Source organism: Rhinolophus hipposideros, assembly GCF_964194185.1.
Source record: "Rhinolophus hipposideros genome assembly, chromosome: X".
Lineage (NCBI taxonomy): Eukaryota > Metazoa > Chordata > Mammalia > Chiroptera > Rhinolophidae > Rhinolophus > Rhinolophus hipposideros.
Window position 1 is genome coordinate 97428917 of NC_138046.1, and position 25695 is coordinate 97454611.

The following is a 25695-nucleotide window of genomic DNA, read 5'->3' on the forward strand; positions in this document are numbered from 1 at the left end:
GACATTGTGCTGGGGGCGAGGGATCTGGAAGGCAGTTGGGCCACCAGTGTGTGTATTCTTTCGGGTGAGAGGGTGCTTCATTGGAAAAGAGAAAAGATACTTTAGGGTAATCTGGCTTGCTAGGGCACGCCCCTGGCGCGCTCTAGCTCTGGGGACTCAGCCCCCTTTCCTGAAGAAGCGCAAGCATAAAAGGAAGGGGTGGATGGGAGCCCTGAGTCACTGCCAGAGTTGGGGGAGGCGGAGGAAGGAGGGGAGGCCCGAGTCGGGAGGGAGGGAGAGAGGCGAGAGGAGGAGTTTTCCAGCTCAGCCCTGGCAGCAAACTGCGCAGCCCCCTTGGTCTGGTGCGTCTCCTCCCGCCCCGGGAAGCGCGCTGCACCGTGGGGCCGAGAGGAGCGCCCGCGCACCATGGGGAGCCCCGCACTGTGGCTGGCACTGCTGCTGCCCCCCGTACTGCTGCTGCTGCTGCGGGTCCCGCCGAGCCGAGGCTTCCCAGGTAAGTCTGGAGGCGGGACAGCCTCCCCACCCGGTCACCGGGGACCCCTCCGTTCGCGACAGAGGGAGGTGCGGGGGGCGCCCTTTGTTTGCGCCAAACTCGTCTTTCGCTGTCCGGGGGAGGTGGGTGACGCAGAGCCGGGCTCGCGTCTGGGCACCTGGAGGGGAGAGCCTACTTTCAATTCCTAGTGAGGCGCCGAGCACCTTCGTGGCGCGGGGAGCCCGAATACCTTTTGCGTCTGGGGTTCCAGGGGTCCAAGCAAACCCACGTTGGCGCAGGAGGCTACTCGGAGAAATTTGGTCGCGGGCTAGTTTCTCACCACCCGAAGTTTTGCTTCTCACACGGTTGGCTGCTCAGGGCCAGGGCCCAAGGGCACAGCAGCTGGTCCTGGAAGGAGCCCTTATCCCCCTCCCTCTCTTGGTCCCAGGCCACCCCCTGAGCCTGCAGGGCACAGTGGAGTGACTCTTGCGGACAGTACAAGCAGGGCCTCTCCCGCTTCCCCCAACCCCCCCTACTGGGGATTCTGAGAAAGTCTGTACCTCCGGGACAGAGGTGCCAGCTGAGAGTGGTGACATGTGGCATGCGCTCGGTTAGCCCCAGAGAAAGAGGGCTACACGCGCGGCTCTGCTTAGGAGCGGCTCTGCGGCGCTAGAGGGTGTGGCTTCTCGTTAGGGGCGTGGTCTTTAGCATCTAAGGGGACTCTGGTGTTTATTAGGGCTCTCTTAGTGTTGGCAAAACCTTCTTTGGAGATGACCTTCAAAAAGCTACAGCTAAGCCGCTCATCGGGGAGTCTTAGGTTAGCAAAGAGCTTCAGGGGAACAGGGCAACATGAATGCACGTCTGTCTCCCCAGAATGGAGAAGAAATCCATTAGCGCATATTAACTTAGTGTTAATGGGAAAGTGGGTGACTAGGACTATAGGGCATGCAAAAATATTTGGCTTCGCGTTCAACACCTTGGGCAGTTTAAATCTGGGGTCTGAGAAACCTACTGAGTTCTGAATGAAGGCGAGGGGCTGGGGAACGAGGGGAGGGTTCCCAGATAGTGTTCTTGAGAGATCTAAGGATGAATGGCTGTTGAAAATTCTCTGCACATCCCCAAATGAAGGAGTTAAACCAATGTGTAAAGCGATAAAGAGGAACATTTGTGTTTTGAGCTGACTCTTGCACGTGTAAGCTGTTTGGTAGGAACTGATTCAGGGTAAAGTGGAGAGGACACTTTATCTTCAGTGTAAGGAAGTGCCATTCCCATGGCGTGTTAATGGCCCCCCCACCCTCTAGTAGGAGTCAGGTTAAAATGAACCTGGAGGGGAAAGGGAAGTCAGTACTGGACAAGAAGCCACTCTGGGGGAGCAGTGGGAGAAGTTGAGAAGTTAGAGTCGCCATACTCTGAATGGGGAGGCATCTCTGACCTGCGTGTACATCAATCTGGTGGAACCTTTTTCAGCCAAGGAGCCCGTTTTCTTTTTCCATCTGACCTCCATACTCCCCTTACACTGCCCTTCGTTCTTTCTCTCAGCTTCTACCCTTGTATACTGTAACTTGCACCAGTGCCCAGCCATCCACAGAATCATGGGTTTTCCAGCTTGGGCATTCAGTACTCTCCATCTTTAGGGACCTGGCCCTGGCTGGCCTGGCTCACCCACCAGCCTGCCAGCTGCCCCCAAATGGAGGCCACCGCTCTCCTCCTTGCCACCCCTCCTCATTCCTAACCTGCCCTCTGAATCTGCGCTGAACACAAATGAGCAGACAGAAGCTGATTGGAGCGGCTTTCAAAGCACTCTTCTTGAGCCCTCTGTTGGCAGGTCTAGGTGGGGTCTCTCAAGAAATGTACTCTTCAGGGGCTATTGAATTCAAAGGTGGGATTTCACTCCAAGCTACAAGTTTTGGAAGGCTGGGGAGGGGAGACGCTCAAGGCCAGTGGGTCCCGAGGCAAATTATGTCAACTGAGTTCACCCTAAGTGCTGGGTGATGGATTTTAAAGATCATTTCAGAGGCTCCCTCCTAGCAAGTGGACATGATGTCTCTAGTAAGAGAGAAGGTAAGAAGAGGCCTGGAGCCAGGAACCTCTGAAAGAGGGAGATGGGGATCCAGGGCCCCATCATCCCCCTCGTTACATAACTGGCAGAGATTTAACAACAAATCTGTCAGAGTAAATCCTTCCTATTCCCACTTCTAGAAGGTCTCTGGAGTTCTTCCATCTTCAAACTTGATGCGGCTTTTCTGGCCCTCTGACTTATTCTTTGCAGCCTAGCAAAGATGATGTCTGAAAAACCCCACATGAAATGTGTGGAAAGTTCCAGCCAAGTTATCTGCATTTGACTGTGTTTGTATGCCTATAAGGGGTAGGGGTTTGGATTCTGTTCTCAAATGAACTCTTGAAACCTTATTCACACCTCAGATTTTGAAGGGTCCCTGCATCTCCTTCAGCAAGGCTGAAGATGGAGAATGGGTGCTGTGGCCACCGAGAAAGGCTCTGTGAACCTTACACCTGGAGAAAACTGGTTAAAGGAACGTGGTTTGGCCAGTCAGGAAAGTCGAGTGAGGTCTTCTAAAAGCCAAATCAGACCACATCAGCCAAAGCAAAGCAGTCTTTTGAAATGCCACATTTCGAGATAAGTATTAGGAACTGAACACCTGGCTCAGGATATACAATTAAAGTCTCAGGCTTTAAAACATGTAATCAGTTGACAAAATTACTCTGCATTAAAAAGGAGAATGCTGGGGAGAGCAGGACATTTTCATCTGGCATTTTCTTCACTGATAACACTTTCAGTATAGTATATTGGTGTTACTGATGCTCATTTCACAGACTTGTGAGCTCTGACAGACACCAGAAACCATTGTTAAAGCTTTGCCCTCAAACCTTCCCACCTCTTCAGTCCTCACACCACAATTAACATATGGCCCCTCTATTTTTTTTTTTAATTAATTTTATTGGGGTGACAATTGTTAGTAAATTTACATAGATTTCAGGTGTACAATTCTGTATTACATCGTCTATAAATCCCATTGCGTGTTCACCACCCAGAGTCAGTTCTCCTTCCATCACCATATATTTGATCCCCTTTACCCTCATCACCCACCCCCCACCCCCTTACCCTCTGGTAACCACTAAATTATTGTCTGTGTCTATGAGTTTTTGTTTCTCATTTGTTTGTCTTGTTCTTTTTGGTTTATATACCACATATCAGTGAAATCATAGGGTTCTCTGCTTTTTCCGTCTGACTTATTTCACTTAGCATTATTCTCTCGAGATCCATCCATGTTGTCACAAATGCTCCTATATCATCTTTCCTTAACGCCGAATAGTATTCCATTGTGTATATGTACCACAACTTCTTTATCCATTCATCTATCGAAGGACATTTTGGTTGTTTCCATGTCTTGGCCACCGTAAACAAAGCTGCAATGAACATTGGAGTACACGTGTCTCTATAGAGAAATGCTTTTATATTTTTGGGGTAGATACCCAGGAGAGCGATTGCTGGGTCATATGGTAATTCTATTCGTAATTTCTTGAGGAACCTCCACACTGCCTTCCATAGATGGCCCCTCTATTTTTGATTTTTACTATAACATTCACAGCTTTTAGTCTCTGTCACTCTAATTCTTTCTGCTTTTCTCTGGCCAGATACTGGTCTTTTAAGTACAATTTTACTTTAGTGCCATTTTTATCGCTTTACTCTTCTACTCAAAGATGTAGAACAGCAGCTCCCTGTCCTCTCTAAAAGTTAACTATTAGATTGGTGCAAAAGTAATTGCGGTTTAAAAGGATAAAAAAATTGCAGAAACCACAATGACTTTTGCACCAACCTGATAGAAAGTTCTCAGCTGTTTTCAGGGTACTATATGTTTGGCTTTGTGGGGACAAAGCCCCAGAAAGCAGTTTCCAGGCTCTCGGCCTCACATAGAAAGGTGCTGGCTCAGGTAGTAAATGGCCATCAACTGTGGCTAGTTGGCCATCAGCTGTAACCAGTGAGCCATTGGGCACTGATGTAACTTCTGTGGCTACGCTAGCAGAAGAAATGGGGGCTAGCAAGAGCGGATTGCAGAGAGGCGAATGCCGCCGGTGACAATATAGTGATATGACTCCCCTACTTATGGCTCCGTGGGTGTTCCTTTTTGGCCTCATCATGTCCTGCGTTCTTATGTGGGGAGCAGGAGCAGAGATCCCGCCTGACACCCCGCACAACAGTTTCCAGCCTAATTTTCCAGGCCTTTTTTTCTAGTTTCCTAAAATCTGGCCAAAATAGACTATCTGTTTTTACAGTGCTTGAGTGACATTTTTCTCTCATTTTGGTGATTACTGCTTCCTGCACCTGAACTGCTTTCCCCCAGCCACCAGTCTGTCCCAATTCTGCCCATCATCCAGCAACACCCCCACTTTGATGAAACTTTGCCTACATCCCTCAAATGGGAAGCTTCTGCCTTCCTATAAGCACTGTGTCTCCTCTCTCTTGTGGTATTTATCTTACATGCCTGCATTGCAAAAATGTATGCACTCCTTTATACAGGCAGACCTCGGAGCTATTACAGGTTCGGTTCCAGACCACTGTAATAAAGTGAGGAACACAATAAAACGAGTCATAATCTTTTTGCTGGTGGAGGGCCTTGTCTGCAATTTGTAAAACACACAACATCTGTGAAGTACAATAAAGCAAATCACAATAAAACCAAGGTATGCCTGTACTTCTAGATGCTGAGCTCTTGAAGGCAGGGCGCTGCTATGTTTTACCCTTCTTTGTATTTCCCACGGTGCCTAGCTGAGCACCTTCAGCTGGGTGGTTTTTGTACTTTTGGAGTTACTAGTGCTGTGTAATTCGGGTGATGGACCATTGGACAGAAAAGGAGCTGAGAGGAACATGTGAGCAGGTCAACAGGGCTTTGTGCCACCATGAATCTACCTACACAGGGACTATGGCTTGCTGGCTTAAAAGAGGTTCCTTTTAAATCCATGAACACACTCTGTTGAAGTAATAACCTTCTCTGTTGGGGGCTGTAAGACGAGAGACTGACTGCAGCCACAGGCTGGAGTTTGCATTTATTATTTTTGTTGGCCGTTTTGCTCTGCCCCCTTCCAAAGTGGTTGAATGGTTTCCTTAGTAAACTCAAATATGTGTGCTACATCAATTCCCCTTTCAGAGAACACAACTAAAATGGGTAATTGAAAGTGAAGATTGAGTTTAAACAGAAGAAGGTTTACTTTTGCCAGGCTATAGCAGAGTATGAAATTGTAGCAGCCAAGTTCTGATTAATACTCAGGTTAAAGATTCATTTCCCAAAAAGCAGTGTGAATAAATTAACCTCTCCCAAGTTCTAGTTCCTAGGGAGTTTCTCAAGCCAGCCCCTTGGTTCTTGATTGTGTGATTACTTGACTGTCAGCTTTTACGGGCCATTGTTTCAGGGGTTTTAAGCCTGAATCTTTCTCTTGGGTATTTGAAGTTAGTTATGAGACAGAATCAGTTTCTGCCTTCTCTAATGAAACCTGGGCTCTATCCAGAGACTGACTTTTCAAAGTGGACACTGAATGATGGAGTGCTTAGGATACCCGGATGAAGAAGGGAGGGTAGTCCTTTTGTCAATAGCTTTCTGTCTTATGGGGAAATAGACACTGAGTTGTCTGAGGTGGTAAATGTTATAACATAGGTGGACTGTCAGGCCTGGGAACAGAGAGAGGAGCCATGCAGGGACACTGGGCGTTGGAGAATGATGCTGATAGATTCCAAGGCTAGTGGCACTACAGGCCAGGGAAGGTTAAAGTAGGGGGTCTGTAGGCTTCCCTAAGAACATTTTGAATTGGAAACAAAAATCCGTGTGGATATTCTTTTTCTGGGTAGAAGGCCTTATCCCGATTCAAAACTCACTGCTCAGTAGATCATCTTCATGAACTCGCTGTGAGAATGTGTACTTAATGGTCACAAAAATCAACATACAAAGTAAGAGGAAATTGTCAGAGTAGGCAAACTTTGATTGAACCAATGAGCAGGTAGCCTCTTGAATTATAACCAGCGGTACAATTTCCTGTTCTCATTTAAAAAGCCACAGTAAACAAAGCAGACATAATCATAGACTGGAATTGCCTTCAGGCCCTGGCTAGCAACTGGTTGTACCCCTCACTTAGCACAGTGTGTGGGACCTGATGGAGGATCAATATTTGTGGATTGATTGATTGAAGTAAGTGTGACAGGGAATCAACACATGCTATTTCAAGTATCCCTGCAGGATTTATTCAGAATTTCCAAGAGGATAATTTCCAAAGAAAAAGTAATGTGAGACAGCAAAATGTCAGAGGCAATTTGCAGTACCCTGAACAAAAGATCCATCTGGACAGGCAACAAGTCAGCACACAGTTAATTGCTGAGGCTCTTGGATTTCCAGTCACGCTAGGACACTATCCTAGATAGGAGACTTAGAGACTCCAGGCAGTTCCAGGGGCAGGATTTTTCAGATAAAGATTTAAGGTTAAAGCTTGTGCAAGAGAAAAGTCACTGGTAGCATTGCTAAGCTCCTAAGTTTTCCAGATGATAATTGATTGCACCTGGATCTTATGGCTGCATAGCGCACTTTGGCCTCAGAAACTTCTGGATTGCTCATTCCCGGGCTGAATGATTCACTCACCCATAATCCTTAGCTCATACTGGATGCCTCTTTATGTATTGTTCTCCAGGGAGACGATAAATGGGTTTGGATATAATGACTTGGATTATCGCAGAGGTTTGGGGTTGTAAATTGAGTATATTGGGTTTAAAACTATTTTTATGAGTAATAGTCAGACAGATCCAAACAGAATTTGGGGACAGACTTTTTGCCTTAGCTTTGAAACATTGCCACACTATTTCTTCCTTGCTTTCACAGTGACCTGCAGTGTGATGGCTCATGTACGTCAGTGATTTGTTTCCCCTGCTGTCATTGGCTGTTTGCAGTGTGTGTCCAATTTTGCCTAGTGAGAATCTATGTCTTCAATTCCAATTGCACCCCAGGACCCTTGGACAGAGGATTCAGCCCTGCCACTTACTGTGTGGGTGGCTGAGCTGAATGACCCTGCCAGTTCCAGGATCCAAGACTCTTCAGAAACACTGGTTAAATTAAGGCCACAGGGTGAGAATTGAGCCAAGAGTTGGCAGGCCCATTGTAGAGTGGTGAGGAAGTGGTGGCGTGGCCCACCTTCTGAGACTGCCCCCAGAGTGGCCATCCATGTAGGGACTCGGACTTGTTGCCACTGACTCAGCATTTGTCAGACAAAGGTTCTAATTCCTTTAAATAACCAGTGCTGAAATTCTGTTTCCATTTAGATTATTTTTTTTGTTTCCATTTAGATTTTAACTTAGTTTTCCAAGGGGTAAAATCATATTTTTTCACCATTAGCTACTCACGGATCTGATGCCCCCAGCCATGTTAGCCCGCTACTTGTTCATTTCTTGTTCATTTCGTGGCCTCATGGCCTAGCTGGGACTTGGCTCCTGGGAGGCTCTTGGTGGATCTGTGGAATGCAATATGCTGGGGAGCACTCCTCTGGCTAGTCCCGACCAGCTAGGTGGATGTCTCAGGCTCTAATTTCCCACAGGAGTCTCTCACCCACATCCAGGCTCCCCTGCGTGGGCCACTTAATTAATTCACAGAAATGTTGGGACTTCAGGCTGGGAGGAGCACCCGAGATGTAATACCCTGCATGGAAGTGATGACCCTCTGAGGCTCAGACAGTAGAAGGGATTTGTCTGGGGTCACACAGGGTGTTAGAATAAGAGCTGTGTTTAGAACTGAGTCTCTGGTGACTCCAGAATTCCCTTTACTCTACCACAGGCATGTATTGAACTCAAGTTTTGAGTGGCCACTACATATTAGGTGCCGAACTGGGCACCAGGGAAAGGCAGGCAAGAGTCAATCAGACTGCGCGCACTCACTGGGCCCCTGTCCAGGGTGTACTTCTACATAGTGGTTAATATCAACACTTGGCTGCAATCTCAGGGGCTTGACCTGGGGATGCTTGGGTGTTTCTCAGGGGTTCTGAGAAGTTGCTATCCATGGCCACTTGTTGCCCCCTTTTGTTGAGGTCCCAAATGCCCCCACTCTAGGCCACTTGCTTTGAGCTTCCCAACTGATATGTGGTGACATTTTTAACAGCTTTATAAAGATAGAATTCACATACCATACAGCACCCCTTTAAACCAATTCATTGGTTATTAGTATCTTCACAGAGATGTGTATTCATCACCACAATTTTAAAGTATTTTCATTAACCCCAAAAGAAACCCTACATCCCTTACCCATCACTCCTTAGCCCACAGCAGTAGGCAGCCACTAATCTATTTCTGTCTCTATAGATTTGCTTATCCCTAACATTGCATATAAATGGAATCATACGATATTTGCCCTTATCTGTCTGACTTCTTTCACTTAGCATAATGTTTCCAAGAGTCATTCATGTTGTAGCAGGTATCAATACTTGATTCCTTTTTATGGTCAAATTATATTCCATTGTGTGGCTAGACCACATTTTATCTACTCATTCATGATTTGATGGACATTTGAGTTGTTTCCACTTTGTGATTATTGCAAATAATGCTGCAATGAATATTCATGTACAAGTTTCTGTATAGACACATATGTTTTCATTTCTCTTGGGTCTCTACCTAGGAGTGGAATTGCTGGGTCATATGGTGAACTCTATGTTTAAACATTTGAGGAACTGCCAGGCTGTTTTCCAAAGTGACTGCACTGTTTTACATTCCTACCAGCAGTGTATGAGGGTTCCAATTTCTCTACATCCTCACCAACTCTTGATATTATCTGTCTTTGATTAAGTGATGTAATTTTATCAGCTCATTAACAGCTTCCACAAAAGGGTTGAGTGACAAAGCAGAGTCTGTTCTGCTAACTGGCAGGATACTAACAAGAGTCACGTAAGGATGCCTGCCACCCTCTCATGGCTGGCTGCAGGCCACCTTTGGGGGAATTAGAAAAAGATGCCCTGTCTGGGCACATGTAATTGTGTGGGCACAGGACTTGGTCAGGACATGGACTTTGGGTCATTAGGAGAAGGACAGAGGCAGGCCCAGGACGCCACACTTGGAGAGTGGAGGCAGGATGATTTGAGACCCTACTTGCTCTTTCGGTGTGTATGATGGTGGGTGCTGTGCTGTTGGGAACTCCCTGAACAATCATGTATGCAGCAGTTCTGGAGGTCAGTAGCCCCAGGTGGGACAGAGCTATGGACCCCATATTCTTTTACAGCATGTGACTATTTAAAAGGAGAACAAAACAAAAGACTGTAGTTGCATGCCAGCAGCCTCCTTGCATGCCTGAATCCTTGGATTACCTGGGAGCAAGTCAGAAATGCAGAAGCTCAGGTCCCTCTTAATAAGACCTGCTGAATCAGGATGTGCATTTTTAACAGATCCCTCCGCTGATTCTTACACATGGTGAAATTCCAGAAGTACTAGTCTGATAAATGAGTTCCCCCCTTTGTAATGACAGGGTAGCTTGCATGTTTATAACTGCCGCACAATAGCTCCCTTCCCCTCCTCTCTCCTGTTGTTGGCTGTGCCTTCCTCACTGCACCCTCTAGACTTCTTTCCTGTCTCCTACATCCTCTAGACTTCCTTTCCTGCCTCCCACATTCCAGAGATAAGCCTTTAGGTTCCCACTCCCTCCTCTAAAAGACACACACACACACACACACACACACACACACACACACACACACACACACACACACACACGGGGCCCCTGACTTGATCTGTTAAGTCCTCAGCAGTGCAGTTCCTGCCTGGCCTATCGACTCACAGCAGTCAAGAACATCTTCAATGATTGGTAACAGGGTCCCTGCATGGATTTGCCCTGCAGCTAAGCTTTATCTCAGAAAAAAGTCCAGCTCTTAAGAAAGCCACACTAGTCTGATCAGGGCTGCTCCTGCTTCTCTGACAAGATCTAGAACAGACCAACCCTTAAAGACACAGGGACTACACATCCTTGTACCGGAAACCACTGCCACTGGTGCTAGGGCAGCACCTTGGAGGATGGGTGAGATAGAGGTCCGTGGGGTGGGCAGAGAGCACACCCAGCCGTTCATGTTCAACCCCACCCCCCCACCCAAGCCCCATGAATGGGGCAAGTCAGGAAGACTGAACTGTTAACAGCACTAAAGGGTGCCTCCCACCTTTTCAGGGGGGAGGAGTGTCCGTGAGTAAGTGGTTCCCAGCCCACCAATGGTATTTGCACAGGCTGAATTAGGATAACCTGGGGAGTTGGATGAAATGAGGATTCCTGGGCCCCACCTCTGTGTATTCTGCCTGGTTTTGTGTAACCAGTGAGCTAAGAAGGATTTTTCAATTTTCAAATGGTTTAAAAATGAAAAGGAGAACAACATTTCATGACGTAAGAAAATTAGATGAAATTCAAGTGTCAGTGTCATTGGCATACCCAAGCTCATTTGTTTGGGTGTTGTCTGTGGCTACTTGGTGATACAACAGCAGAGTTGAGTAGCTGTGACAGAGATTGTATGGTCTGCAAAGCTGAAAGTATTTACTACCTGGCCCTTTATAGAAAAGGTTTGTCAACCCCTAAACTAGGGCCTTGCTACTCAAAGTATAGATGGAGAACCAGTCTCAACTGGGAGCTTCATGGAACTATACAATCTTGAACTTCACCTCAGACCTATGAAATCAGAGCCTACCATTTAACAAGATCCCCAAGTATTTGGGGCTGCTTCTCCCTCACCACGAGGCTCAGCCCAGGACTCATCTGGGCCTTAGCCAGGAGTCTTTCAAGATGCCAGGGCCAGGGTGCTATAACTAGCATTATACACCATACTATTAATTTATTGGACAGATAAGTAGATGTCTTGTTCTCTGTGTTTGAGGCTTGGTGTACCTGTGGATGCTTCAGACCCTCTAGCAACTAGGTCCCTATTTTATTCTTGCCAATCCTGGGCCAGGGCCTGGTGGTCTAATTCAAAGCTGGAGGTGGACTGGCCTGTGTTACCTGCTGACAGACTTCCTTGATGCTGCCTGATTTCTGGGTCGCAGGCTGGGGTGTCCATATCTGCTGCCCTGCGGGGATCTGGCTAGGAGGGGTGGCCCTCAGCCTTCCACCGTCCCATAGCCCTGATCGCTGCTGATGGCTTGACTTGGACACCTATTTTTTGCAAGTTGCTGTTCCTTCACGAGCCTATAATCTTGCTACTGGTCAGGACCCTCCTAGTAGAACAATTCCAAAAGTGGCTTCCTTGAAGCATTGCTTCCCAATGAGGTTCATAGATAGTCTATGGGCAGCACAATGTATTGTAAATAAGTTGAGAAGTGCTGGGTTAAGTAGGTTGCTTGATTGCAGGACTGCTCAGGGTCATTGATATGCTACTGTACCTTGTCTTCTGGGAGAGGACAGGGAGGAATAGTGGCGACCACAGACTCTCAAAATGTGGTTCTCAGACTAGCAGCAGCAGCAGCACCTGGGAACTTAGGAGATATGTAAATTCTCAGGCCCCAGCCCAGAGCTACTGAATCTGGGTATGAGGGAAGGTGGGCCCAGCCGTTGTATTTTAACAAACCCTCCAGGTGATTCTGGTGCATGCTCAAATTTGAGAACTACTGGGGTGGATATTTTTTAATTTTCTCAGAGCATCTCATTAGATTAGTGTTTCCCATTTGTTGTTGTTAAAAGGAAACTGTGTTTTTGGTTTCAGGACAAGACATTTGGGAAGATGACATTGAATTTCCTGAAGCATTTACTGGTGGCAGTGACCACTGCAGGCTCAAGGGGGGAAAAAAAAACACCTTTCGGTAGCATCGTCTCTCCCACGTCTGTCCTGCTAAGTGGTTGTGGGCAGAATTGCTTAGAAGCTTTTTCCTCCAGTTGAAAGCCACCAACTTTTGGCCTGTTGCCAACATCTGTTCTTTTAAATGTGTTTTTGTGTATTAACATGTGAAGAAAAGCGGAAACAGCCTTTGGGATGCATTTCTTTCCCCCTCTGTTCATCCATCGCCTCCCTTCAGAATACTCTTCTTTCCTCCTCCACAAAACTTCCTCATCCAAATCCCTAACCCATCTTTCCAGGCCAGTCAAGTCGAAATGGCTTTTGTTGGTGGTGCCCTTGCCATGGGAAAGTCTCTGAGGCTGTGGCCTGTCCCCAGGCAGCGCCTCCCAGCATGGGACAGCTGTGTATTTCTTTTCAGAGCTCAGCTCGCTCCCTCTCATCCCAGAGCTTCCTCCATCACCTTTCCCTATCAGGGCCCATGCTGTCACAGCCATGGGTCTGCATGTGAACAGTTTTCATCCTTTGCTATCAGAGAGTTTGTAAATGTTGTGTTGTCACTAGTCCTAGTGACATTGAGGCCTGCGGGTGAAGTGAGAGGAGCCACTAAGTTTCCAAGCCCAGTTTCCTTTCCTTTGCTTAAATGGAGGTGAGACCTCAAGACCTCAAGAGCTGATGTGGATGGGTGGGTTCTTGAATTGTTTTTGCCTTCTGAACAGAATTGTAAAGAAGCAGAATCATCTCATTGGCCAGAAAACAGGCAATTTGGTGGCCCCCAAATGTGAATCTGTTGCAAGAGCAAGCTCTTCTCCAGCTCAGCATCTTCCTCGCATGCTCTGTAGCTCTGATGCCACGTGGCTTCACCCAGTACCTCGATCTGGAAGTTTCTGCTGAAGGCCATGCTTGCAGCCTCCCTCCTTCCTTGGATTTTTTTTTTATTAGTTTCAGGTACATGAAACAATGTAATAGTTAAGACATTAGGGAGACTCCTTCATGGACGGTATAAATCCTTTCTTGGATTTTGAGTGTTTCTCGCTTGACCTCTGTGGATGACAGTTAAACCCTCAAAGGAGCTCTCTGTTTTTACTTTGAAGGCAAGACCTATTTTTACCTTTGTATTGAATGCAAACAGTCAGACTCCAGGGTTGTGGGCTTACCCCTTGGTGAGAACAGCAGTTGGCATTTGTTGAGGACCCCTGTTTTGGGATGACCTCCTCAGATTTAGGTGCCTATCTGTTTCTCTTCTCTTCTTCCAGCTTTAGGTAATGGGCGGGGACATACTTAGGCCCTGCATAATATTGAACAATAATAGAAGGAGATTGGATTGGAAAAAAAACAAACATTATTTTTCCCTTGGATGAGAGTAATGCCTTCATTTACAAAGTCATCCTTTTAACTTTCTATTTGTTAGTTGTGTTTAATATGTCACAATTAAAATTTTACAAGCCACATACTGTCTTCATAGTCTTTGCTAGTTAAAGGCAAAATCCCTGGGGATTGTGGGTGCCGTGTCATCAGCTGTGCCTGAAGTTCCCTTTGGGGTCTTGTGCAGAAGAGTTTGAATGAGGAAAGAACATTCTCTCAGAGGAAGCAGGGCTGTCTGAGAGCTCATGACTGGCAGAGATTATCCTTTCGCCAGACCCCCACTTTACCAACCTTTTTTTTTCCTGGATGAAATGGCCAATTAAGAATAGCTTTAATGGGGAAAGAACTTATGTAAGGGTGGTGTTGGGGTGCAAGCGAGGGAGGAACAGTCCCCAGCAAGATGGAGCCCCAGTGGCGCACAGCAGTTGCCCAGTAAGCAGTACACTTATTGCCTTTCCTTTTCTCTGCCTCTCTTCCCCAGCTCATCATCACACTTCCTGGGGTCCCCCCAAGATCACTACAGGTGCCTTGTCTTAAGATCTCCATTTGGGGGAATTCACACAAACAATGGCTAAACTGGAACTCGACCCAGGATTTTGGTTTCCGATTCCGAGTTCTTCTACTGCTGAACAGATTCCTGGTGTGCAGCGCTACTTTAGTTAGTGACCTGTAAGGCCGATTTCTATGATGGAAGCTTCAGGAGTGTTTCAGTTATCTATTGTTGTGTAAGAAACCATGCTAAAATGTAGTGGCTTAAAACAGCAGACACTATTTGTTCATGATTCTGCAATTTGGGCAGGGCTCAGTGGGGATGGCTTGTATCGGCTCAACATGGTGTTGGCGGGAGGCAGCTCATAGGGAGCTGAAGGATCCAAGATGGCTCCATTAACGTGTCTGGCATTTCATCTGGGATGACTGGAATAACTGGGATGGCTGGGCCTCTCTCTAAGTGTTTGCAATCTCCCGGTCTCTTTGTCTTTTCTGTCTCTCCTTGTTGTCCTTTTCTCCAGCAGAGTAAATGGACTTTTTTTACATGTACATGGTTTCCCAGGGGATGAAAACCAAAGCTGTCAAGATGCTTAAGGCCTACGCACCTAAGTGTCACAGCATCACTTCTGTCACAGTCTATTCATTAAAGCAAATCGCAAAGCAGGCTAGATTTGGGGTGGTGGTAGTAGTGGATAGACTCCACCTCTTAAGATGGGGAGAGTGGTGTGCATGTGCAGGGTGGGAGTTATTATTGGTGGCCAACTTCACATGCAGTGCACTCCAGGCTGGTTTGGGAGAGCATATTGGAAATGGGAGTTTGATTTCTTAGGATGTTTGCTGTGTGCATTCTAATTAAACCCCAGGTTGATTATCCAAGTGTATTAGGCTGTTTATCTGCAGAATGTGGCCGGCCCAGATTCATTGCAAATCCATAGAACTGAGTAAATCTGTAGTCCTGGGAATATCCAAGGTTTATTTCCCAGTGCTTACCGGTACTAGCACCCCCTCAATTCTTTACTCATCCATACTTTTTTCTCTTATTTTCATCAAAGTCGAAGACTTTATTAAAGAAGAGGTAACTCAAAATAGGTCATAGACCTAAATATAAAACCTATAACTATAAAACTTCTTGATGATAATATGGGAGAAAATCTCTGGGAGCTTGAGTTAGATAAGGCTTTCTTAGATATGACACCAAAAGCATGATCTATAAAAGGTAAAAAAACAATTGTACTTCATCCAAATTTAATACTTCTGTTCTTAAAGACAGTCAAGAGGATGAAAAGACAAGCCATAACCTGGAGAAAATATTTGCAAATGACATATCTGATAAGGACTTTTATCCAGAATATATAAAGAGCTCTCTAAACTCAATAAGAAAACAAGTAACCCAATTTAAAGAGGAGGCAAAATCTTTCAACAGACTCCTCACCAAAGAAGGTTATATGAAAAGATGCTCAACATCATTATCTGTCTATTAGCTGGATGAACTTGTCCAACATAACTTCTGCTTTCATTTGCCAAATGTGAACAGTGCCACCTGCATTCCTAGGGAAGTGGTTTGTAACAGTGCAGTGCAAATAAAGGTATGGTTATAACTCCGCCCTGCTCCTCCCCCCCAAAAAAAAGAAAACCAACTTGCATACATTTCTATTCCTTGTAGAGGGCTGACTAGCCATTTTCTCTGTCTCCCTCGCTGGACTTTATGTGACAGACACCCACAAATTGCTGGCCATGACTGTGAGGTAACCACTGGCCACTAGCAATTTGAGGCTGATCGTTTACTGTAAGCTCAAGTGGACGTGGGTGTCTCCTACCATGCTTTTCCAAGCCAGTCTGGTTTCTAGGGTTCCATAAAAAAAATCCCCAAATGCCTACTTCTTCTGCCCTCAAGTGTCCCAATGTCCTTTCATTTCAAGGAACTTGCATCATTTGTGCCCCATAGCAAAGAGCAATAGTGTTCGTTGGTACTATCAATACCAAAGAGATTTACTTGGACTTGATTTTTTTTCTTCAAATTCCTTTCTAATCAATGGTAAAGTCTGAAATGTATTATTTTATATTCTCAGATACCATTTTTTCTCCAGAATGTAATGTTAAATTCAATGCTGAATGCTTAATAAGGACACTGATTACACGAGGAGTAAGTAACAGAACATTTTTCATCTAGCTTCTAAATTTGGAAAAAGAACCTTGGATGAACGCTGCAGTGTCCCAAATAATTTTCCATTTCTGCGAATCCCAAAGGCCCTTCTTTATGCATTTAGCATTCCTGAAAGTCCTGAAATAATAATAATGATAATAATAATAAAGCATACAGGGACAAACAGGGTTTTTAAAAAAATACCTTATTGAGGTATATTTGACATATAAACTCCACTGAATTGCTGTTATATCTTTTTCAAACATTAACTGGCAGTTTTTTTGCAGGTCTGTTTCTGTGTTTTTTATTGTGACCTATTGATCTATGTACCTATGTCTTCGCCAATACCCCATTATCCTGAATACTGTAGTTTTGTAAATAGTCTTAAAATTGGGTTGTGTGTTTCCTCCAACTTTATTCTTCTTTTCCAAAATTGTTTTGGCAATAAAGTCCATATAAGTTTTAGAATAAGCTTGTCTATATCTACTGAAAAAACCCTGCTGGGATTCTGATTGTAATTATGTTAACTCGATTGATCAATTTGGGGCAAATTGACATCTTTACTATTTTGCATTTTCTAATTCACAAGCATAGTATATCTCTTCATTTATTTGGGTCATTTTAAAATTTCTTTCATCGGCATTTTGGAGTTGTCTGGTACATGTTTTGTTAGATTTATACTTAAGTATTTCATTTTCTGGAGCTATTGGAAGTGGTAGTTTTCTTTTTTATTATTATTATTGCTTTCTAATGGTTCTTAAGCAGCATATAGAAATACAAGTGATTTTTGTTTTTTGACTTTGTATCTTGAAATGTTGCTAACCTCAGGAGTAATTTCACAGACTCTTTAAATAAGAGTGTTGAAAGTGAACGTCTTTGCATTATTCCCCATCGTAGGGGGAAAGCCCTCAATCTTTCACCATGAAATATAATGTTAATTGTAGGCTTTTTGTAGTTCCTCTTCATCAGGTTGAGGAAATTCTCTTCTTAGTTTGCTGTGAATTTATGTTATGAATGGATGTTATGTTTCGTCACATGCTTTTTTGGTATAAATTGATACGATAATGTGAATTTTCTTTAGTCTGTTAATGTGGTGGGTTACATTGACTGATTTTTTTATTGATTGATTTTTTTAAAATAGTAAGTCAGCCTTTATGTTCCCAGGATATATACCACTTGATGTCGGTATATTATTTTTTCTATGTATTGCTGGGTTTTATTTGGTAATATATCATTCAGGACTTTTGCATCTATGTTCATAATGGATATTGCTCTATAGGTTTTTTTTTTGATTTATTGGGGTGACAATTGTTAGTGAAATTACATAGATTTCAGGTGTACAACTCTGTATTACATCATCTATAAATCCCACTGTGTGTTCACCACCCAGAGTCAGTTCTCCTTCATCACCATATATTTGATCTCCCTTACCCTCATCTCCCTCCCCCCACCCGGTTTTTTTTTTTTTTAAATCTTCTCCCATTCAGTTTGTTACCTCTTTATTTTTATTTATTTACTTATTTATTTTTATTTTTTTATATTGGGGCAGGGGAACAGGACTTTATTGGGGAATAGTGTGTACTTCCAGGACTTTTTTCCAAGTCAAGTTGTTGTCCTTTCAATCTTAGTTGTTGTGGAGGGTGCTGTTCAGCTTCAAGTTGTTGTCCTTTCAGTCTTAGTTGTGGAGGGCGCAGCTCAGCTCCAGGTCCAGTTGCCGTTGCTAGTTGCAGGGGGCGCAGCCCACCATGCCTTGTGGGAGTCCAACCAGCAACCTTGTGGTTGAGAGGACGTGCTCCAACCAACTGAGCCATCTGGGAGGCAGCTCAGCTCAAGCTGCCATGTTCAATCTTAGTTGCAGGGGGCGCTGCCCACCATCCCTTGCGGGACTCGAGGAATTGAACCGGCAATCTTGTGGTTGAGAGCCCACTGGCCCATGTGGGAATCGAACCGGCAGCCTTTGGAGTTAGGAGCACGGAGCTCCAACCGCCTGAGCCACTGCGCCAGCCCCTGCCCTATAGTTTTATTGTCTTGTAATTTCTTTGGTTTTCCCATCAGGGTAATGCAGGCCTCATAAAATGATTTGTGACGTGTTCTCTCCACTTCTACTTTCTAGAAGAGATTCTGTAGAGTTGGTGTTATTTCTTCTTTAAATATTTGGTAGAATTTACCAGTGAAATTCACACACCCACCACCATCCCTTGTGGGAGTCAAGGAATCAAACCGGCAGCCTTTGGTGTTAGGAGGAACACCGAGCTCCAACCACCAGAGCTACCCGGCCGGCCCCTCTAAGCACCTCTTTTGCTGCATCCCATTGCACTCTTTCTCCTCTCCTTCTTGAACTCTGATGCCTTGAATGCTAGACCTTTTGATCTTGTCCCAAGGTTCCTGAGCAAAAGTGGAAAAAAAACTGAAAATAATTCACCAAACAAGGGGAATACAGAGAAGGACAGAAAGCCATGGGTGCTCTCCCCATCCTCTTGAGGCCACAGCTTTTCCAATCATTGAGAATGGTTCTCCTTACCCAGAATTTTAGGTGCCTGCAGGCCCCTGCTGTTACTGATACAGCAGCCACTGCTTTCATTCTTGCCCATTGCTACCACAAGATGACCTGGGGATTGGAGCACAAGAGAACAAAGAAAGTACAAAAGAAAACTGGAGGATGTTCCCCCCACCACCACCCCGAGATTTAGGAGTCCCCTTTCCCACTCCTTGGGCCAGAACTTGAGGGCTGCTTCTGGAACTCTCTGTATCTAATGCCCACTCCTGTGTTTGAGCTGACTTGAGTTTAGTCCAGGGAAAGGTCACCATCAATTCAGTGATACTTCAAATTTTGTCTCCTCCCGTCTGCCTGCTAATGTTTGCTTTTCAGAGTCCTCACATAGCTGTTCAATATACTCTGTTCAGGTTTTTTAGTTGCATTCGTAGGAAAGAGAAGGTACAGTGTGATTACTCCATCTTACCAAGAACGAGAATCTTGTGACCTGTTTTTTTAATGTTACATGAACTTTTTCATGGTGGTCAAATGTGTGCTTTCCTTCCTCCGTTCTTTCTTTCTCTCTTTTGTTTCTTCTTTTGTTTATTTCCTGCACTTTCTTGACTGTGGTACCAAGGATATTGTTAGACCTTGATAAATAGCTTTTGACTTGACTTTGTTGCAGATGGTAAAAATTCTTTTGCGGGAGGCTTTATAAATATTACAATTTAGAGAAATGATTGGAATGCTCATCACTGGAAAACACTTTCTGCTTTCTAAAGATATGTCTACTAGGATGAGAAAAGAAAAGAATCATAATTTAAAAAGTGGGGAATACTGATCTTATGGAGTGGCTCTGAAAGTTCAGAAAGGATAATATGTCTGTATCTGACACAGATGTGAGTTACTTTTGTTTCTTTAAGTAAACCCAGTTCCATCCAAACCTTTTTTTCATGAGGTGATGCCAGTGAATATATGTTAATAATTAAAGGCACATAACCATGCAGAACGATTAGGCATCAAATGCTATATGTCCTTCTTTTGATTTATTGGGTAGCTCATCTGAGCAGTGAATGAACAATCGTATCTGTAGCCTGAGAAATGGAAATTGTAGAATTGGAGATTCAGTAAAACACGATCTTTCACGCAGATGAGGCTTCTGGTAAACTTTTCAATGATTGGTTATGTTTTGGCACTTCTATTGGTATCGTCACACATTAAACTGCTTCAGAACATTAGTGAAATGATATCTACTTATGTATAAAAGGGTGAACTGCGAGGAACTGTGTGGCTTCTTTTTCACTGTGAACGGATGACTGCTTTCTGCAGCAGACCCATGTACTAGGTCATGTACTCGGTGGCCCCAGCTCAGGTGATTAGCTCAGCTTCCGACTCCACCCAACTTATTGCTAATCACAGATGAACCAGGCACACATCCTTATTATGAGCCGGTATCTGAAATCGACTGCAGCTTAAATCTAGTGATAGCTGAGGCTCAGAAAACATTTATGTTAACATCCAAGTTCTGTTTAAAACATCAACAAAAGCCAAATCCCCCAGTTTAATAGGCTCTTTTGAACTTTCCTCTTGTGAACCAACAATGTGGACATGTAATTCATCATTAGCTCATAAAAGCACTGCAGAAATATAAATCCGGATTGAAGCCTAAACAAATGGAACCATGCTGCTTTCAACTACAGCCCCCAATCCTGGTATCTAAGACCTTCTCTCCTTTTCTCCAGCCACTCATGTCGTTTATCGGTCCCATCTTCCTCTTCCTCTGTCCTTCTGCTCACACTCCTGACCTCAAGTCTTTCCCTTTGATAAAATGCCTGTGTCTCAATTTAAAAATCTTCGGTAGAATACACCAACTCCATGGTTAAAGAGGAGGAAACAAAGACTCTGATAGGTGGTGGGCTAGGTGGTGGCAGAGCTTGCTGAGGTTTCCTAGCATCCATTCCATTGTTCTACTCTTCTAAAAAGGCACTGTGCTGTTCATAGAACATCCCCTCTGAAGATACCACATGGAGTTTTATTATTATTGGGGTGACAATGGTGAGTAAAGTTACATAGATTTCAGGTATACAATTCTGTAACACATCATCTATATCTCACATTGTGTGCTCATCACCCAGAGTCAGTCCACACGGAGTTTTTAATCTGCTCACAACTTTCTTCCCATACCTTTTAAGTATACGAAAGATCAATGTGTGGTGGCGTTAGAAGTCAGGATGGTGGCGTGATTCTGGTCATGTTTCATTTCTGGGTCTGAGTTATTTTACATGGCTGTATTTAGTTGTCGTAATTCATTGAGCTGTGCACTTTTCTTTAAATGAAACACTTGTAACAAGCGTACAGAAGAGGGATGACTGGTGTGGACAGACTGGGAAAACTGCCGAAGAGGAGACAAGTGGAGTATAGCATCATCCCTGATATTTTTGCTGGGGCCTCAGAACTTAATATTTGACTAATGTTCTTTATTATGCAACAAGTCCCCTCTCTCATCCATCTTAAAAATTCATTTTCCTCTTAAAGTTCTTTTATTCTGCTCTCCAGGGTACTTTTGCTTCCTGGCGCCTGTATAATCTTTGTACCATCAGTGCTGCAGATTCCTACTTAAAAAGAGGCATTTGCCACAGCCAAAAATCATAGCGATAATCATGCCGTGATCTCGGCTTCCACCGCGGGGTACTTACTCATTTAATATTTGCTGTGCGCACTTCTAACAAGCCAGGGCACATCTGGATTTGTAGTTGCCCAGCACGTCTGTGCTCCAAGACTCCAACAATATGTGTGAGAGTGTCTATAGCTTATTTTCTAAGTGACAGCACCGAAACCATATGTTTTTCTCTCTTTTTACATTGAGTCTGAGACATATGAAATGATTATTCTTTGAGGCTTCTCTCTCTCCCCACTTTCCACCTTTCTTTTACAGCAGGGGCAGGGGCAGGAGCCCAAGTTTGTAACCAACAGTGGATTGAAAGCCACAGATCCCTACCTCCTTCCCAGAGCTGACAAAATGATCTTTCGTAGGTGTTCATCACTTTGCTTTTTTATTATTTCTCGCTCTTATTTTTAGAGTCATCTTTCATCCTCTCCTCTCCAAAGGTTGCTTTTCAGTGACATGAAAGTCAATCTGGGGTCTGTGTGTGAGACATCATTTGGTATTATAATTTCACAGAACCACAGAATCTTAACCTTGGAAAGGGCCTTAGAGCTCCCCACATTACTCCCCAGTGCAGAAATCCCCCATCTCGCTTCCCCTGCCAGCATCCAGCAGCCTTGTGGGAACATTTCCAGGCTCGGTGAGCTTTGATGGTGTCTCAAGATGGTCTTGAAGCCTTAGAAAATCCTGCCTTACATTGGGTTGAAGCCAGTCTCTGGATAACTTCCAGACATTGTCCCTATTTTTCACTTGAATTACAGTATGCAGAGCAAGTCTCTCTGTATTTTCTTCCATGAGAAATCAGAGCACAGGATACTATTTCCCTAAAGTCTAATTTTCTTCAGACTATAAATCTAAAGTGTCCTCACCATTCAACAAACTTTTACTTATTTGTTTACTTATTTACTTTCCCACGTTGGTCACTTTTTGGTTTTTCTTTTTAGCCCTTTCACTGTGTTGATTTCAAGTTTTTTTCTTCAAAATGTGTCAAAAATCCACAAAAAATAAAAAGTTGATATGTTGACTATTTTATACATTTAATAATAACATTTTGAGCTGCTTTGTACATAAGTGACATTTTTATTTTGAACCATTGTTATATGGTAATACATTTACCATTATATCGAATTTTAGCAAAAAATACTCAAAACATACTAAGTGGCATCTATTATATTTAAGTATAAATAAATTAGAATCTAATGGCATTGCTGATGTAAAAAATTTATTACAAAATGTTACACAATATGGCATACAAAACATCTTGGTTGTTGATAGCGCAAGCCACAGGAAAATATATCCGAATGTCACAGCAAAAGTGTTAGAATCTTCCAGAACATCTGTGCCATCCTTAAAGTACGGCCCCAAGAACTGTCCAAAATCACCTGCTACTCCTGGTGCGGTTGGTCCAGGATAAACTAGCCTTCTGTGGTTTAGCCTCTGTCCTCCTGCTGGTCACTGTTGCTTTCTCCTCTTTAGAAGCTGCTACACCTGCCAGCTCACAATGTGGGGAACTACCTGACTACTCTCTCCCAAGTCTGCCAAGGTGGGTCCCTTCATACTGGGTATGTACAGCTTAGTGTAGGACAAGAAATACAAGACTTCATGTTTATAATCTCTCTTCAATTTCTCCTTGTAGGTTTCCCACCAACTCTGATGATGTCTTCATCTGTCACTTTTGCCCATTTGTAGCTACCTCTGTTGATGCCCTGTCTCATTTCCCCTCAGCCCACCTCTGCGTTCCCCCACAGTGCCCACTCATGAGGAGTTCCACACCTCAGACGGCCCTATGTCTCAGAGGCTTTGCCTGCAGGCTTTCTTCCAGTGCTGTGGAAGCTTGCTTAGCAGGAAGTTCTGGAAGAGTAGGAGAATTAACACCCCTGGGGCCAGCCCTCAACCGAAGAGAGACAGGGGTGGATAAATACCCTAGCTTCCAAGTTCCCCAGAGGATCCCCAATGGCAGTGAGCCCTGGTTGCCCCCAAAAGCAGCTTGCTCATTAGCATGCCTTGATGGACTTCTCTCTTTTTTCCTTTCTCACTCCCCTTACATTCTCACTGTGCTGCCTGGGGTCACCTCCCAAATGATCTACCTGCACTCAAGTCCTCATCTCAGGGTCTGCTTTGGGAGGAGCGAAACTGAGATCCTGCCCTCTCCAGCTTTGCACCTTCTTTAAATTACTCTTCTTAACTCGTCTTTCACTCCTGGAACTACACAAAGCCCTACAGCACATCTCCCGAGAGAGTGTTACCAATTAATGGGTTGTGAAATCCAGTTTAGTGGCTCATGATCAGCAGTGTTTCAGAATTAAAATGGAATAGAATTGAAAAGATGAGAGGCGGGGACGGGCCCGGTGGCTCAGGTGGTTGGAGCTCTGAGCTCCTAACTTAGAAGGCTGCCGGTTCGATTCCCACATGGGCCAGTGGGCTTTCAACCACAAGGTTGCCAGTTCAATTCCTCGAGTCCCACAAGGGATGGTGGGCAGCGCCCCCTGCAACTAAGATTGAATATGGCACCTTGAGCTGAGCTCCCGGATGGCTCAGTTGGTTGGAGTGCGTCCTCTCAACCACAAGGTTGCTGGTTCGACTCCCGCAAGGGATGGTGGGCTGTGCCCCCTGCAACTAGCAACGGCAACTGGACCTGGAGCTGAGCTGCGCTATCCACAACTAAGACTGAAAGGACAACAACTTGACTTGGAAAAAAGTCCTGGAAGTACACACTGTTCCCCAATAAAGTCCTGTTCTCCTTTCCCAATAAAATCTTTAAAAAAAAAAATACGAGAGGGCATCACACCTTAAATACTGTTCTGTGAAACTTATCTTTCAGTCACATAATTGTGTGTACTGAGTCACAAGATAAAATTCTTTTTTATACTATGGGTAGTGGTTAAAAAAAAATTAAAAACTCACTGCTGGGCCGGCCCTGTGGCTCTGGTGGTTGCAGCGCCTGCTCCTAAGCCAATGTCGCGGGTTCGATTCCCACATGGGCCAGTGAGCTGCGCCCTCTATAGCTAAGATTGTGAACAACAGCTCTCCCTGGAGCTGGGCTGCTGTGTGCTGCCATGAGCGGTGAGCAGCCCGCATGAGCTGCTGTGAGTGGCCGACTGACCTACGACTGACTGCTTCAGCCCGGGGGAGCGCAATGCTCATAACACCAGCATGGGCCAGGGAGCTGTGTCCTACACAACTAGACTGAGAAACAACGGCTTGAACCGGAGTGTGGGGGTGGGTGGAGGTAGAAGAAGGGGGGAAAAACTCACTGCTTATGCGAACAACATACAGAAATCAGTATTTCTTTTGGGTATTTACAACCACTGAGGTACATATTATTGTCCAGTCAAAGGAATATCAGATGGAGGTATATGGGCCTTTGTGCAAACGAGATGTGTTGTGTCAGAGGAGGCATTCTCTTAAGTAAATCAAGAAAATGAGGTTACTTTGTCCTGATTTTTTTCTTTTTAAACTAATGCTGATTCCAAATGATCATCATTAAAAAAAATTCTTACAATTTTTCTGTTTAATAATATGTTCTAAAATAAAGCTTAGGATAGAATTGAAGTTTTTCACATCTGTGGATTACACACACTCCATATTTTCATGGGTTTGAAACTTGCCCATCCTTAGTCTTTTACACTTCTTTGGTTTCCTTTAGTTTTCCAGTGATTATGAGGAACAATTCCACAGTCTGCTCTCTACATTCTTGCAGGTCCTGAGATGTGCTTTCCCTAATGTGGAAATTTGAGGTAAAGCAGCCAGCTGGGGGCTCAGCACTCTGTTCCAAGCCCCTCTTCCTAATGTGTGGCTTTTCCTAGTCTGATGATGGTTCATCTCCATGGAGGTAACAAGAAGCACAGCAGGGGTTGAGAAAATCTAGTTTTAATCTGTTAATCTGTTCATTTTTCCACTTATTTTCAAGATAAAGGTTTTTATGTTTATCTTGTAACTTTAGAACTCCTGATTTATATTGAATCATACGGAACCTGGGCAGTTTGTATCATAATAGGGTGAATAAGATGTTGCCCTCTGGGGGAAAATAATAGTCATGGGGATGTAAAGTACAGCATAGGGAATATAGTCAATAATATGGTAATAACAATGTATGGTAGCAGATGGGTACTAGACTTATTGGGGTGATCACTTTGTGAGTTATATAAATGTCTAATTACTGTGTTGTACACCTGAAACTAATATAATATTCTATGTCAACTGTAATTGAAAAATACATTTTTAAAAATTAAAGATGTTGCCCTTGTCTAATCACTAATTTAATGATTCTTCCACATGACTGGAGGAGTAGCAGGCAATCTCAGAAGCTCCCCGAT

The 25695-nt window shown here is 44.3% G+C and overlaps 1 protein-coding gene across 2 annotated transcripts in view; it reads left to right on the forward strand.

Moving 5' to 3' along the window:
* Window positions 1-258: 258 nt before the first annotated feature.
* Window positions 259-25695, forward strand: part of SRPX (sushi repeat containing protein X-linked) — an 89834-nt gene continuing 64397 nt past the window's right edge. The window contains exon 1 of one of the 2 annotated variants that reach the window (XM_081042840.1): window positions 259-493. In XM_081042840.1, coding sequence (XP_080898966.1) covers window positions 406-493 — 88 coding nt within the window. In that variant the 5' untranslated portion in view covers window positions 259-405. The remainder of the gene's footprint in view (window positions 494-25695) is intronic. The other variant, XM_081042839.1, reaches the window with a different exon arrangement.